Source organism: Oreochromis niloticus, linkage group LG15, assembly GCF_001858045.2.
Source record: "Oreochromis niloticus isolate F11D_XX linkage group LG15, O_niloticus_UMD_NMBU, whole genome shotgun sequence".
Classification (NCBI taxonomy): domain Eukaryota; kingdom Metazoa; phylum Chordata; class Actinopteri; order Cichliformes; family Cichlidae; genus Oreochromis; species Oreochromis niloticus.
Genome location: NC_031980.2, coordinates 14,319,643 through 14,333,162, shown reverse-complemented (window position 1 = coordinate 14,333,162; position 13,520 = coordinate 14,319,643). Strand labels below are relative to the sequence as shown.

At 41.5% G+C, this 13,520-nt stretch overlaps 1 protein-coding gene across 8 annotated transcripts in view; it reads left to right on the top strand.

Annotated features, from left to right (window-relative positions):
* gphnb (gephyrin b) overlaps positions 1-13,520 on the top strand; it is a 111,834-nt gene that overhangs the window by 34,010 nt on the left and 64,304 nt on the right. For all 8 annotated transcript variants that reach the window (XM_013272050.3, XM_025899013.1, XM_019346308.2 and 5 more), the window contains exon 2: positions 1,170-1,248. In XM_013272050.3, the coding sequence (XP_013127504.1) occupies positions 1,170-1,248 (79 nt within the window). The remainder of the gene's footprint in view (positions 1-1,169; positions 1,249-13,520) is intronic.

Sequence of the window (13,520 nt, the reverse complement as noted above, 5' to 3'; positions counted from 1 at the left end):
CTTCACCCATTTCCTTACCCTATCCCTCCGCCCCCACCCCCACCCCACCCGCTCTTGTTCATGGATCATGGCACTTTCATTGGAGTAACATCATGACATTTCCAGTTTTGGCTACGACTAGTGCATCAAGTTTTTTGGCTTAAATCCACCGCCATCACCCCCTCCATTGACTCGTTTTGGATCTATTTTGAGATGCGAGTGCGTGTCTGCTCATGTTTGACCCATCGGATTACAAAACACCTTATCCCTCTCTCCATTATCTTGAAATGTCTCTTTCTGTCTCCTTTTGCTTTGTTACTCATTTTTCTCTCTCCACATATTCATCTTCCTCCCGTCTTACTCTATCCATCACTCTATCTGTCTATCATCACCGCGATGACTCATGTGGCTCACACCTGCTCTGCAGTCGAGGGGGGTTTGCGTGAAGGTGTGGCTTTCCATAGGCTCACCGATATCAAAAAGCGTGCACGATGAAGGGTTTGGAGGGGTGTCACTATGTGTTTTTCTCACACCCTGACCTTTTTTTTAATTTGCACTATGGCTTGGGTTGGACGACAGGGTTCAGGCGACGATGTAGCAGTTACACCAGACATGATTGTGATGTACAGAAACACCTGCCTTATAACAGTCGCAGCTGACAAGTGTGGCTGCAACAAATAAGAGCATCCTGTTGTCCCCATTTTTGACAGGACGAAACCTGTGTGCTGGAGATTCTCTGTTTGCCAAGGCATAGGTGTGAAATGTAAGAATGAAAACAAAAACAGCAGAGATCCATTTAAAGGTGCCTGTGGAGGGATGTTTCCTGGATTTTCCTCCTCTGGTGTTTTTCATCTGTTCACAAGGAGAATCGTTTTGGTTTATTTCACTATTTTCCTTCATCTGGTAATCAGTTCAGTTTCCCACTGTGGATTCACAGGTGGATAACCATGGCACAGTTTGGAAAATTAGAGAAGTAAAAAATAGTAATTTTTCTTGCGTACTGCATTAGGAGGCAGACACAAGAATAAAAAGGTTTATGAACGTAAATTCTTGAGTTTTTTTTTGCTTTTCCCTTGTAATTACTTGCATTTATGGCAAAGAAAAATCTTTTTCCTGGACTATGCATGTAATATAACAGCAGAACTTGGAGCTAACCGCATTTTTTCTTCTTTCTATCGCTGCCTATCCAGTGAGTGACAGCTGTTTTCGAAACCTAGCAGAGGACCGCAGTGGGGTCAACCTCAAAGATCTCGTCCACGATCCCTCTCTGTGAGTACTGCCCTTTTCTAGACAAATGAACACACACACACACACACACACACACACAGATCAAAGTTGTTTTAAATCTGCCACACACAAATGAGATGCACAGTCTCCTGCATGTGTGCGTCTTTGAGTGTAAGCCTTCTTCTTTTAGTGCAGGAGTGTAACTAAGAAGCTAAAAATATCTCTTCAGCTCAACATGTCGGGGCTCAGTGTTGCCCCTCATGAAGAGAATTTCCCAGCATGCATGGCAACAACAAAAGCGCTTGCAGTTCTCTTATCTTTAAGGATGAATCCTGGTAGCCGCAAGAAGTCATTATTTACTCAAAAGAAGTTGAAGGAGGGGAAATCAACAGTTGTTAACAGGGACGTGAATGTGTCCCAGTTCCACCGTGCTCATTTGGATCATTTCTTTCTTAACTAAAGTGAGGGTCATGTCGTTTATGTGGTACGCCTTGATATGACCGCTAATGTGCTCTTATTTCACACTACACCACACTAAGTCTTTCCACAAGATTTTGGATCTTGGCTGTGGGCATTTTTGTCCATTCAGTCACAAGAAGATTAGTGAGGTCAGGCCGGGCTCACAGTTTAAGTTCATCCTAAAGGTGGGATTCAAAATGGTTGAGCTCAGAATTCTGTGCGAGCCAGTCAGGGAAAGCCGTAAAGTTTCAGGCACACTATTGTCTTATATTTCTTCCATTTAGTGATTTGAGAGTCTTTTTATACCACTGCAAATATCACACATAGAAGTGCCATCTCATCCTGTGAATACAACACTACAAAGTGTGACCCCCAACACCAGCCTCAGACACGCTTCTTTAGACATCCGAGCAATTTCTCATACAACCGTAGACCTGCTGTAGCTACCCTGCTCCCTTGTCACTGTCTCACACTATTCAATATCACTGGAGTGTCACCAGGCCCCACCACCCCCCTGTTGTGGGACCCTGGACTCATCCATGCTTGTCATGTCCTTTACGGTATGTTTATTTTGAGCCTGATGTGTAATTCATGTGTCAACTCTGTGTGACACAAAGAGGGAGTGTGAGCAGCCCTGTGCCATGTCATGTGCGTCACGCTCGACAGGGTGCCAGAAAGTGATTAGGGATTCATGACATGCTTGTTTGTACAGTGTTGTGCAGCGGGAGTAGAAATTTTAAGTTGCTTGTTTCGTTTTGTTTGTGTATCTATCAGTGCATGCATGCTTTAAACCATGTGTGCGTGCATGTGCGTGTGCGTGGCTGCGTGCCTTACAATATACATATTTTCAAAAGATATTTTAGAATTGACGGGTCAAGCAAAGCAACAACAGTGTTAAAAGATCCTCCAGTTTCCTTCTGGTATTGATGGAATTGCATTTATTTACATTAACTCTTTAGCCCTTGGACGCCTACTAGGGAATAACCCTGTATCTCTTTTCTGACCTGAGCTGTTTTTATCATACTCCAGCCCTGCTTCCAGAACAAAATCACTCGATGTACATCAGAAGTTAATGAAGGCGATCTCTGCCTATACAGCTTACTGAAAAAAACAAAACAATCTGTTTTAATGGTCATCAAACCACATATTTATTGATGTATTAAGAGTCAAGACTTGTCGTTAAGGGTACTCTGCAGGTTGTCAGATGTCATCTTCATGAGGGTAAGAGTTAAAGATGGGCAACCCTGTTGATATTTGAATATAATAGGTGGATCTATTTTAATATGAGGGATGTAAAAGACTTACAGAGAACTCTCGGCTCGCTCGTTGTGAACTGGGAAATGAGAAAATGCAATTGGCTGTTGACAGCTGATAAAAGGTTCTGTTGTGGCCAATAATTTTGTTATAGCCAGTTCATTGTAAGACTGTTGGCTACACGTGTTTGATGTTTGTCTCCATGTTGGGCTCCCACTGACTTGAGGGACTCTCATGCTACTAAAGAGCACTTGAGACTAGTGTGTTTTATACCAGTTAACTGACATAGATGACTAGTGGTAAACCAGCTGCTGTTAAGCATAAAGCTGGAAATTGGAACACAATATCAGCATTGGCATCTGTTCTCTCTGGTCTGTTGGGTTGTGGTGATGATTGACCTCCCCTGGCTTAAGAGTCTCCATGCCATGTTAATCCACACCGCACCACAAGTCAGCAGCTCCATCAGGTTGACCACCCAGAACGCCGTGCCCTCAATGTGCCACTGCTGCCACGACAAAGGCACATAGACAGAGATGAAAAACGAAAGAGTGGAGGGGAGCCAGCGAGGGAGAGAGTATTGCAGCACAGCAGGACACATAACATAAACTGTAATCACAGTGTCTTTCAGGCAGGCAAATACACATTGGCACATGCAATCAATCAGTCTGCCCAGTTTGGCATTCAGGGGTATCCAGAGGTGTGTGTCAGGGCGAGAGAAAAATGATGTGTGGCAAAAAAGAGAGCAACTAACAGAGGGGGACAAATAAACGATACCTCGAGTCAGGGACACACAGATGAGGATGAGGTGGATGTGCGAACAAGCGGCTCTTTGTATGTGTCTTTTTGTGCGCGTCCATACCAAAGTGTCAGCAAGTTTTTATTTGAGTAATTTAGCATAGCGTTAGTCGAGCCCAGCTGCAATCCCAGGCAATCAGCTGATCTCGGTGCAGTCTAATATCAGCTTAAGGTTCAGGTGATAGCTTTCTATGTATTTTACTGGCACGTTTTTTGCCTGAGCACAGCTGCTGTGAATCTGCAGACTGCACTTCAACCTATCATGCTTTGTCTGACTTAAGGTTTATGGGGTGGTGTTGCTGCTTTCTGTATATATGCTTTCTGTAAGGACACTGAGATCCCTCTATCTATCTGTCGATCTATATTGGTTTGTAATTTACTGAGGACAGATGTGGTCAGGAGACTATAATGGTCCTGACTGAAATATTTTTTATTGATCCACTTTTTGTGAAAATCTCTGATGATACTTTAATTCAAAATAACACTTTGATTGAAAGCCCATGCTGATGGGTATTTTTTGTTTGTTGTTGTTTTGTTTATTTTTATTTTTTGTCATGCATTTTCCCTTTTTTTGCTTTTTGTTTGAGGTGTGGACAAATCCTTTTTTGGAACTTCCTTTTTTGGAACTTACAAGTGTTAATGCTCTTTAGCCCTTCATCGCTCTACCTTTAATAAAGCTGCAGCATGCCAATTTATGAACATGAATCCCAGATATAATGATTGCAAAGCTATATAACCTAATAGATACATGGAAACTTAGGCTCCTTCTGGCTTATGTTAATTGGTTGCTGCAGTTAACATTGCGTATATCATCTGTTGCCAAGAAATGGGTACATCTATGACATTTGCTTCAGGGGTCATTGTAGCTATTAGCAATTATGTTAAAGGTATGTCGGTATGTGTGTGTGTGTGCCTCCTTTCATAACAGTTGATCTTGCGTCTTTCTGTGTCTCTGCCTTCCAGTGACTCGTGCTGTAACGACCCTTGTCAATTTTATAAATGATTATGGCTAAGAATAGCTAGAAGCCAATCAGATGGATGATAGTAGGCCTAATTTTATAGTCAGGAGACGGTCATGGGACAAAGACGCAATCGTAAAAATCTGTGCTGCTAGAGATCCAGCACCAATAAACACTCCAGGGCCAGACTTGTTGTTATTTCGGATTAAAATGCTGACCATCTATTCAATTCAATTCAATTCAATTCAATTTTATTTATATAGCGCCAAATCACAACAAAAGTCGCCTCAAGGCGCTTTATATTGTTCAGTAGATAGCACAATAATAAATACAGAGAAAAACCCAACAATCATATGACCCCCTATGAGCAAGCACTTTGGCGACAGTGGGAAGGAAAAACTCCCTTTTAACAGGAAGAAACCTCCGGCAGAACCAGGCTCAGGGAGGGGCGGCCATCTGCTGCGACCGGTTGGGGTGAAAGAAGAAAAACAGGATAAAGACATGCTGTGGAAGAGAGACAGAGATTAATAACAGATATGATTCGATGCAGAGAGGTCTATTAACACATAGTGAGTGAGAAAGGTGACTGGAAGGGAAAAACTCAATGCATCATGGGAATCCCCGGCAGCCTATGTCTATTGCAGCATAACTAAGGGAGGATTCAGGGTCACCTGGTCCAGCCCTAACTATATGCTTTAGCAAAAAGGAAAGTTTTAAGCCTAATCTTAAAAGTAGAGATAGTGTCTGTCTCCCGAATCCAAACTGGAAGCTGGTTCCACAGAAGAGGGGCCTGAAAACTGAAGGCTCTGCCTCCCATTCTACTTTTAAATACTCTAGGAACAACAAGTAAGCCTGCAGAGCGAGAGCGAAGTGCTCTAATGGGGTGATATGGTACTACAAGGTCATTAAGATAAGATGGGGCCTGATTATTTAAGACCTTGTATGTGAGGAGCAGGATTTTGAATTCAATTCTGGATTTAACAGGAAGCCAATGAAGGGAAGCCAAAACAGGAGAAATCTGCTCTCTCTTTCTAGTCCCTGTCAGTACCCTTGCTGCAGCATTTTGGATCAGCTGAAGGCTTTTCAGTGAGTTTTTAAAAAAAATGGAAGATTCCTGGTTTTTATCTGACTTGGCACCATTGTTAAATATCAACATGTTTACTTTACTTTTACCTGTTTTTTTTTACTCTTTCTACATTTTAATATATATTTTATTAATATATATTTATACAGCAGTCACATAATAGTGTAAACCTCTCCTTGCTACTACTACAGTTAATATTGTCAGTACTGTTGTTAACACTACTCCTACAACCATGAACGCTGCTACTTCTGTTGTATCACAATATAAGCAAGAAGTGAATTTATATTTATCCATACATACTACCTGCAGTATGTAGTTCTCTGTGTAACTCTTAAATTTGAACCCGTGGGTTGGCATGTGTGACTTTTCAGGAAAGGAACCAGAGGTTACCACAGAAGTGTTTTGGTTGCTTCATCTATAGAGCTCATCAGTGGTCAACGGAAAGTTAAATGCTATTACACAATCACAACATAGATCTTCTTCCTTTTTAATGTTTTTTTTTATTATTTTTTTAAATTAATGCACATTTTGTTGTATTTGTGCTTACATTTCAATTGAATTACTGCTGTGCCTCCGGCGTAAATGAGTGAATCTCTGCAGGACAACACTGCCTGCTGTTGTATGACATGTACTTGCAGCAGTATTTTGTTATACTTAATTTAATAAAATTGATTTGTTCTAGAAGTCTTATCATTTGGTCAGATGCAGTTGTGCACCCCTAACCAGTGCTGGCATGTTTTTTTTTCAAGAGAGTAGTAGAGCAGGGCAATATGACCAAAAATATTTATTACGATATACATTTGAAAATTTGCGATAACAATATAACTGACAATATAATTGACACTAGACAAAATACTTTACAACTCCACAACTTTATTGGTGCAAAAAAACCCCAAACATCAATGTATTTTCACTTAAACAAGCAGCTGTTTTTATGTGGATTAAAGTTATATAAAAATTTAACAGTGCAAATGCAAATTCCTGACAGTTTAACCAAAAGGCATTTCCAGTGGAAATTGGCCGACATATCCTCAGCATAACCATGTAGAATATCCACAAAACTTAAAAAGAGATTATACACACACAATACAGTAATATTATGTTGAAGCACAGTACGTATCACTCCGCGAGGCTCCTGCCTACGATAGCCGTAATGCTCCGACAATCCATCAGGCGGTGCGGGTTCGTAGCTTAGCAAAGTGGTACTAAAACATTTGACAGATTTTCGAGCGCCGTGTACCACATAAAATCGTTTCGAGGTCAGTAAACACAACCAGAATTCATACATAAGGCACACGGGATTATAAGGGGCACTGACGATTTTCAGAAAAATCAAAGGATTGATTTTAAGTCCTATTTTCCAAAAAACACGGTAATAACGACGGCCCGCTAGCATGCTCTACCAAAAATAGTGCTTTGTTGTGTATCTGACGGACGAAAGCTAAACCAGTGAACCACTGAAGTTGCAGCATTTTTACAAACCAATTCTGGTTCATCCGTTTCATTCAACGATCCGCTCTCATTCGCCGTCGCCATCATGCTTTTTCTGCCATGTGCTTATGAAAACAAAGGCACTGCGCATGCGCGTTTTACCCATATTCTATTGCGATATTTCATTTTCTTATCTTTGCCCGACATTATACCGGTATTACCGTGAACGGTATGATATGGTCCAGCCCTAGAGAGTAGTGGCTTTCTTCCTGGCAACCCTTCGAACAAGCCATACTTCTTCAGTCTTTTTCTAATTGTGCTGTCAATAACTTTCTTATTTAAATGAGGCTTATAGGGTCTGAGATGTAGGGGATATCCAGTCCTGGGCTGTTGTGGCATTGTGTAAACACATCTAAATGCTCCACACCAGCAAACTGCCAAAACTTCTGCTTTATAAAGATGTTCATGCTTGCTGATCATCAGTTAATTTAATTATCGTCACCTGGCTGTTTCTCACCCTCTAAATTCCAAGCTTAGTTTTCCACAGGATTGCATTAAGTTCTATAAAATCATAAATCTGATACAGAAGTAAATGCATGTGGAGTGAATAATGTCTGGCTGTCTGTTCATAACCATTATCAAATTAGCTGACAATAAAATACTGTTGTACTTAAAAAAAAAAACAAGTGCAAAAAAAACGCATTTACTTTCTTTATTGCTTTGCATACATTTTGACGGTCTAATTTGCATATTTTGCCATCATATCGTAACCAGTTTTGACTGGAGGAAATAACATCAGTATTTCAACCACGTTTGTTGTTGAAGTCAGACATTGAAGACCAACTTGAAGAGTTGAAATGTAAAAAAAAAGAAGAAGCTGCACCTTTCTGAAGGTCTGGGCAGGTCAAAACAGACAACCTTATCACCACAGTGCCCTCAGCTGTGTGTCAATAAGGCTGCATTGTTTTAATGATCTAAATCGTTATATACAGTCTCATTGTAGGGGCTTGTCTGCCTGATGGGGGCAAAAAGCAAGATCCTTGTTTAAATAGTTACATTTTAAGGAAAAGACATGTTTTAAGGTTAGGGTAAGGTTCAGTTAAGGCTCATGTAGTAGCTACGGTTTAGGTTACACTCAAGGTTACAAAGTCAGTGAACTGTCCTCTAATGTTATTGAAACCTGACTTGGTGTGCTGTTTCTGTGGCTCTTTGCATGTTGTTTATTGGCCATGAGTGTAGTCATGGGTGTGGAACGCCACACTGGGCACTCAGAGCTCTCATCACAGTAGGACCTTGAAGAGGTGGGTTAGTCCACTCCTCCCCCTCCATCCCTTCATCTTTCCCTCTATCAGCGAACATGTTGAGAGGTGACCTCTTGAGAGCTTTCCTACATATGGATGAACCAACAACTTAGCTCTAATGGGCTCGGCTCCATGCTACTACCAGGATTGTGGAGATGGCCAAGTCTCTCGTCTCCTGCCTGGGTGGAGTGTGAGTGTGTAAGAGAGCAAGAAAGGAGTGAGTGAGATTGAGTGCCCTGTACAAAGAGCTTGTATTATTAATGAAATCACCCTGGCAGATGGGTCTCATCTTGGAAGTGTCCCACAACCACTGAGATTTGCAGCTGGCTCACATGCATACACACACATTTGCTTTTCCTCTCTCTTGTTAAGTGTGCCCCTGACGGTCTGTCCCTCTTCTTTCCTCTTCTTTTTTTTCTTGCTCTTTTCACTCTGTGCCTCTCTTGCTTATTCTGTCTTCCTCTCTTTATCCTCTTCTCTGTGCTCGTCTTTTATTCATAGACAGATTTGGCCGATGCGTCCAGGCTTTCAGGCCAAAACTGCCGCCATGCTCTCCCCCCACACCCCACGGTCTCTCTCTGCTTACCCCACTCTTCCTCCTGCTCCTTCCTCCACCCGCATCAGGATTTGTCCACACCTCAAACAAAAAGCTTTTTTTTTTTTTTTTTTAACCAGGCTGACTACCTCCATCCTGCAGTTTGAAGAAGAGCTTTATATGCCATAACCCCCTGCAGTAGAAAGAGACATAGATGGGTTTTGGAGATTAAAATCTTGCAAGCCCTTTCCCCTCTAATAGGCTTCTCTCAATTCAGAGCACACCCACCTAAAATACAGCCAAGCACTCTATCTGCAAAGAAGAAGCCAGTCATGCTGAAACGAACAATTTATTCATATACTCTCATATGTATAAATAACCATTTTACATCCTAGATGCATGATACTTCCATGTGTACAAATATATATGTGCATTTTGCATGTTCACATACTGTAAGCAGCGTTATGTGCATAAACTGTTTTGAAGTTGTGGAAATAGGTGGGCAGTGGTAGGGTGATGATAGCAATCAAAGTAAATTCAACTACCTAGATCCACACAGTGCTCATGTCATCGGATCTTGCTGAGTTGCAGGGTTTCTTTGTTTTGTTTTGTACCAGCCATCAGTAAAAACTTGTGTACACTCCTGGTGTTTCCATTTTCATTTAACAAGTAAAAAAAGAAAAACAGCAGTAGTCATCAGAGATAAGGAGCACCTCCTCAATTTCCTCCCTTTGAATTATTTTTGGTAATTTAAACTTTGGTTGCCCCTACGCATGTGTGCGGCCATATTTCTTACTTTTTTTTTTTCTCACAGGTAGGTGGTAGGTGGCTAACTAAGAAGATGATGCCCTATTTTCTTAATCCCACCTACAAAGTATCATTCAAGCTAGTGGTGCACATCTGTGTTCTATGTCTATGTTCAAATAGTATGCGCATGTTTGTGTGCAAACATGCACAGAAATATACACAGGTAGGTCTGGAAATTTTGGGGATCGAGCATCAAATTTCATAATTTTGAAAACATGCACTTGCAGCTTCAACTCGGGCATCACGTAATGCTTTGCCAGGCCTTTACTGCAGATGTCTTTTTCATTTAAACATTTAGTTGGATCCATAAATATTTAGACAATTGCAGTTTTTTGTGATTTTGCTTCTGCGCACCACCGCAGGAGATTTTAAATCAAACAGTCAAGATGTGATTGAAGTGCAGACTTTAATTCAAGGCATTTAACTGAAGTCTTGCATTAACTGTTGTATAGTTACAGACATTTTTATACCTAGAACCACATTTTCTGTGGCTCAAATTGCATCGGAAAAACTAACATAATTTTAAATATAAAATTATTTTTTAGTACTTGGATGAAAATCCTTTCCAGTTTTTAACTGGATGAATTATAGACCCCACAAACATCGCCAAATGCTGAGGTTCCTCCTATTAGATGCTCTGCCCGGCCTCTGCAGACGCCTTCCGTTGTTACTTATTTGTGGGCCCTTCTGCGTTCAGTTTTGTATTTAATAACCGAAAAGCTATTATTGGGTTGACATCAGATGACTGACTTGGACACTGAAGAATATCCCCACTTAAAAACCCTTGGGTTGCAGTTAGTTTTGGGTCATTATCCATTTGCAGCGTAAAGCGCTTTCTGATAAGTGTTGCGGCATTAGGCTGAATCTGAGCAGAAGGTAAAGCCCTGTGCAAGAATTTGTCCTGCTGTTCTTATCAGCAGTCACATCATCAATAAAGACTAGTGGGCCGGTTCCACTGGCAGCTACACATACCCATTCTATAACATTGCTTCCACCTTGTATGACAGATAATGTGGTATGCTTCAGCTCATGAGCAGTTTTTCTTCTTCTCTGTAATCCTAAAGTTATAAGTTCATCTTGGTTTCATCTGGCGAAAGAAAGTTTTCCAGAACAGTGCGAGCTCTTTTAGATGTTTTCCTGCAAAGTCTAATCTCGTTCTGTTAAGTGCAATCAGTAGTTTGCACATTGTTGTAAATGCTGTATTTCCATTAGCAAAGATTTTTGTGAACGTTTTGCTTTTACTTATTACATTCCTCCTCGAGACAGTTATTAACTTGGTCGGATGTTGTGATGGGTGTTTTATAAAGTCAGGAAAGAAATGTCAATCATCCACTTTACTCATCCATGTTCTTTCAGATCTTTTGGTATTGTTAGGCTGGCCAGTGTGTTCTTTCTGTATCCCTTAGCCATAAAAGGCCAATGAAGTATTGTCATCACCCCACCAGGGTGGTCATGCACTCTGTGTGGACATCCAAGCTTCTGAATGCAAAAACTGGAGAACATAGGAATTTCAAATTGATACCACAGGTGCATCTGCTAAAAAATCTCAGACAAGTTGAAATCTCAGTCACCTTGACCTCAAGGTCAAAGTTAGAGTTCAAGTTTTTCTGAAAATCTTGTGAATACGATAACTCGAGGAGGAAGTCGCCTGGGATTATGAAATTGATACCACAGGTGCATCTGCAAAAGGTTTCGGACGAGTTGGAATCTCAGTGATGTCGACCTCAAGGTCAAAGTCAGATGTCAAGTTTTTTGGATAATCTTATGAATGCAATAACTTGAGAACAAGGCGACATAGGATTCTGAAATTGATACTCGTGAGTGTATCTAATAGGAGGCCGCTGCAGTATTTTTAAAGAACCAGATTGTTGTTGATTTGGTCTCTCTTAAAGTTTTTGCTTTCTCTCTGATAAGTATACTGTATACTGATAGCATACTGTTAGTACATATTATTATAATGTAAACAATATCCAGCTATCCATTCTTCTTATTATAAATAAAAGGCATCTACACACATCCATGTTGATGAACAGTTTCAGCGCACACAATGGAGTGCATCTCTGAAACTCTAGTGGAGGCGTGAACACCATTTGTCCCTCATTTGGTGTTTTCAGTGGGGTTGAGATCTGGCCTTATAGCATGTGAGTCACATTACTGTCCCCCTCATTAAACCATTCAGTGACACCTCTTGTTCTATTAATCCGGGGCATTAAAGAGACCTCACCCGTTATATGACTGCCTGCTGCCCCCTTGGCCGGGTCATTCTTCAAAAAGAAACATTTAACCTCAGTTAGACTTTTACCTGAATAAATAAAAGCTCTGATAATAAAATAAGATAAAAGTTTTTACTCGGAAGAACAGATTTGCAGTGGCCTTTCCTTTAAAGGGGGTAAGTCGTCACAAAAATCCCCCTCACAGCATAACAGAAGCACGGAATTGATAAAGTTCAGCTATTTGTCTGTTTTTCATGAACATGAACATGAAAAAAAACATCTAGTCAACACAACATATTGTTGCTTTTGCAGAGAACTGGTGTCCCCGATAGTTACAAAAAACAAAACACACACACAGGCATACATGCACCGGCACACACAAACTCTCACTCTCACGCACTCTCTCACAATGAACAACACAGCAACTGGAGGCTTCAGACAGGAGGGGTTGCCTAGGAAACGGTGGGAAGGAACCCTAGCTATTTGTGTTGAGCATATTTTCATTTGGGCTGAAACAGAGAGGCATAAAAACCCCAGGAGAGCGAGAGAGGTGATTTGTCCTGACAGCTCCTTTACTCTCCCGAGGTGTAACACAGACGCGCGCGCACGCACGCACAAACACATCAACAGGCAAGTGCGCGCGCATGAACACATATACACACACGCGCTCACATGCACGCGCAGATACATACAGAGATGCCAAAACCCCCACCCCTTCCGAACACATCAAGAGAAGTAAATCAGTCGTGCCATCACAGGAATGTCAGCAGGGAAGTTGTGCGGTTGTGTGTCTGTGCATGGATGCACAAGTTAGTGGATGCTAAGTAGCCCTACATGTGCAGCGTTACATGCAAAAGTCATTCTTAAATGATTCTTCCCGACTTCTCTGCATCTTTTGTCGGAAGCAGCTTCCCTCTGAACCTCGTGCTTCATCTTCATGCATGCTTGCTGCAGTATTTTGGTGTTGTCTAGCGGTGGCTCGTCTCACTGCTGCTCCATCGCACAGCTTGAAAACGAAGCAGAGCCAATGGATTCAGCGAGTTATATTTCCAGGGCGCACAATTTGTAACTCGGTGTGTGAAGAGTTAGGGTTCCCATGTGGATAAAAGTATCTGAAAGGCAGAAAAAGACTTTTAATGTTCAGAGTTAATGGGTGTTTGTCTAAGGGAGGGTATCATAGCGTTTAAGTGTCTGATGCGGAGGGGAGACATCATGCAGAAGTCTCCCAAAATAGTGCTGGTTAGAGAAAAAAAGAAAAAGTATTACATAAGGGGGTGTCTGTGTAGAGCCTTCACCTTGAGCCTGGGGTTGTTGGGGGGGTTTTTTGCCTTGTTTTGGGTTTTTTTCTTAGTGCGGTACTGAAACTAACCACAGGAGGTCACTATGGCTCGCTCTTAAACTGAAGCACAGCCCTGTCCTTGACAGAGCTCCTTCCTCACTGGGCCATCCTGTGGAAAATCCTTTCAGGAAGGGATG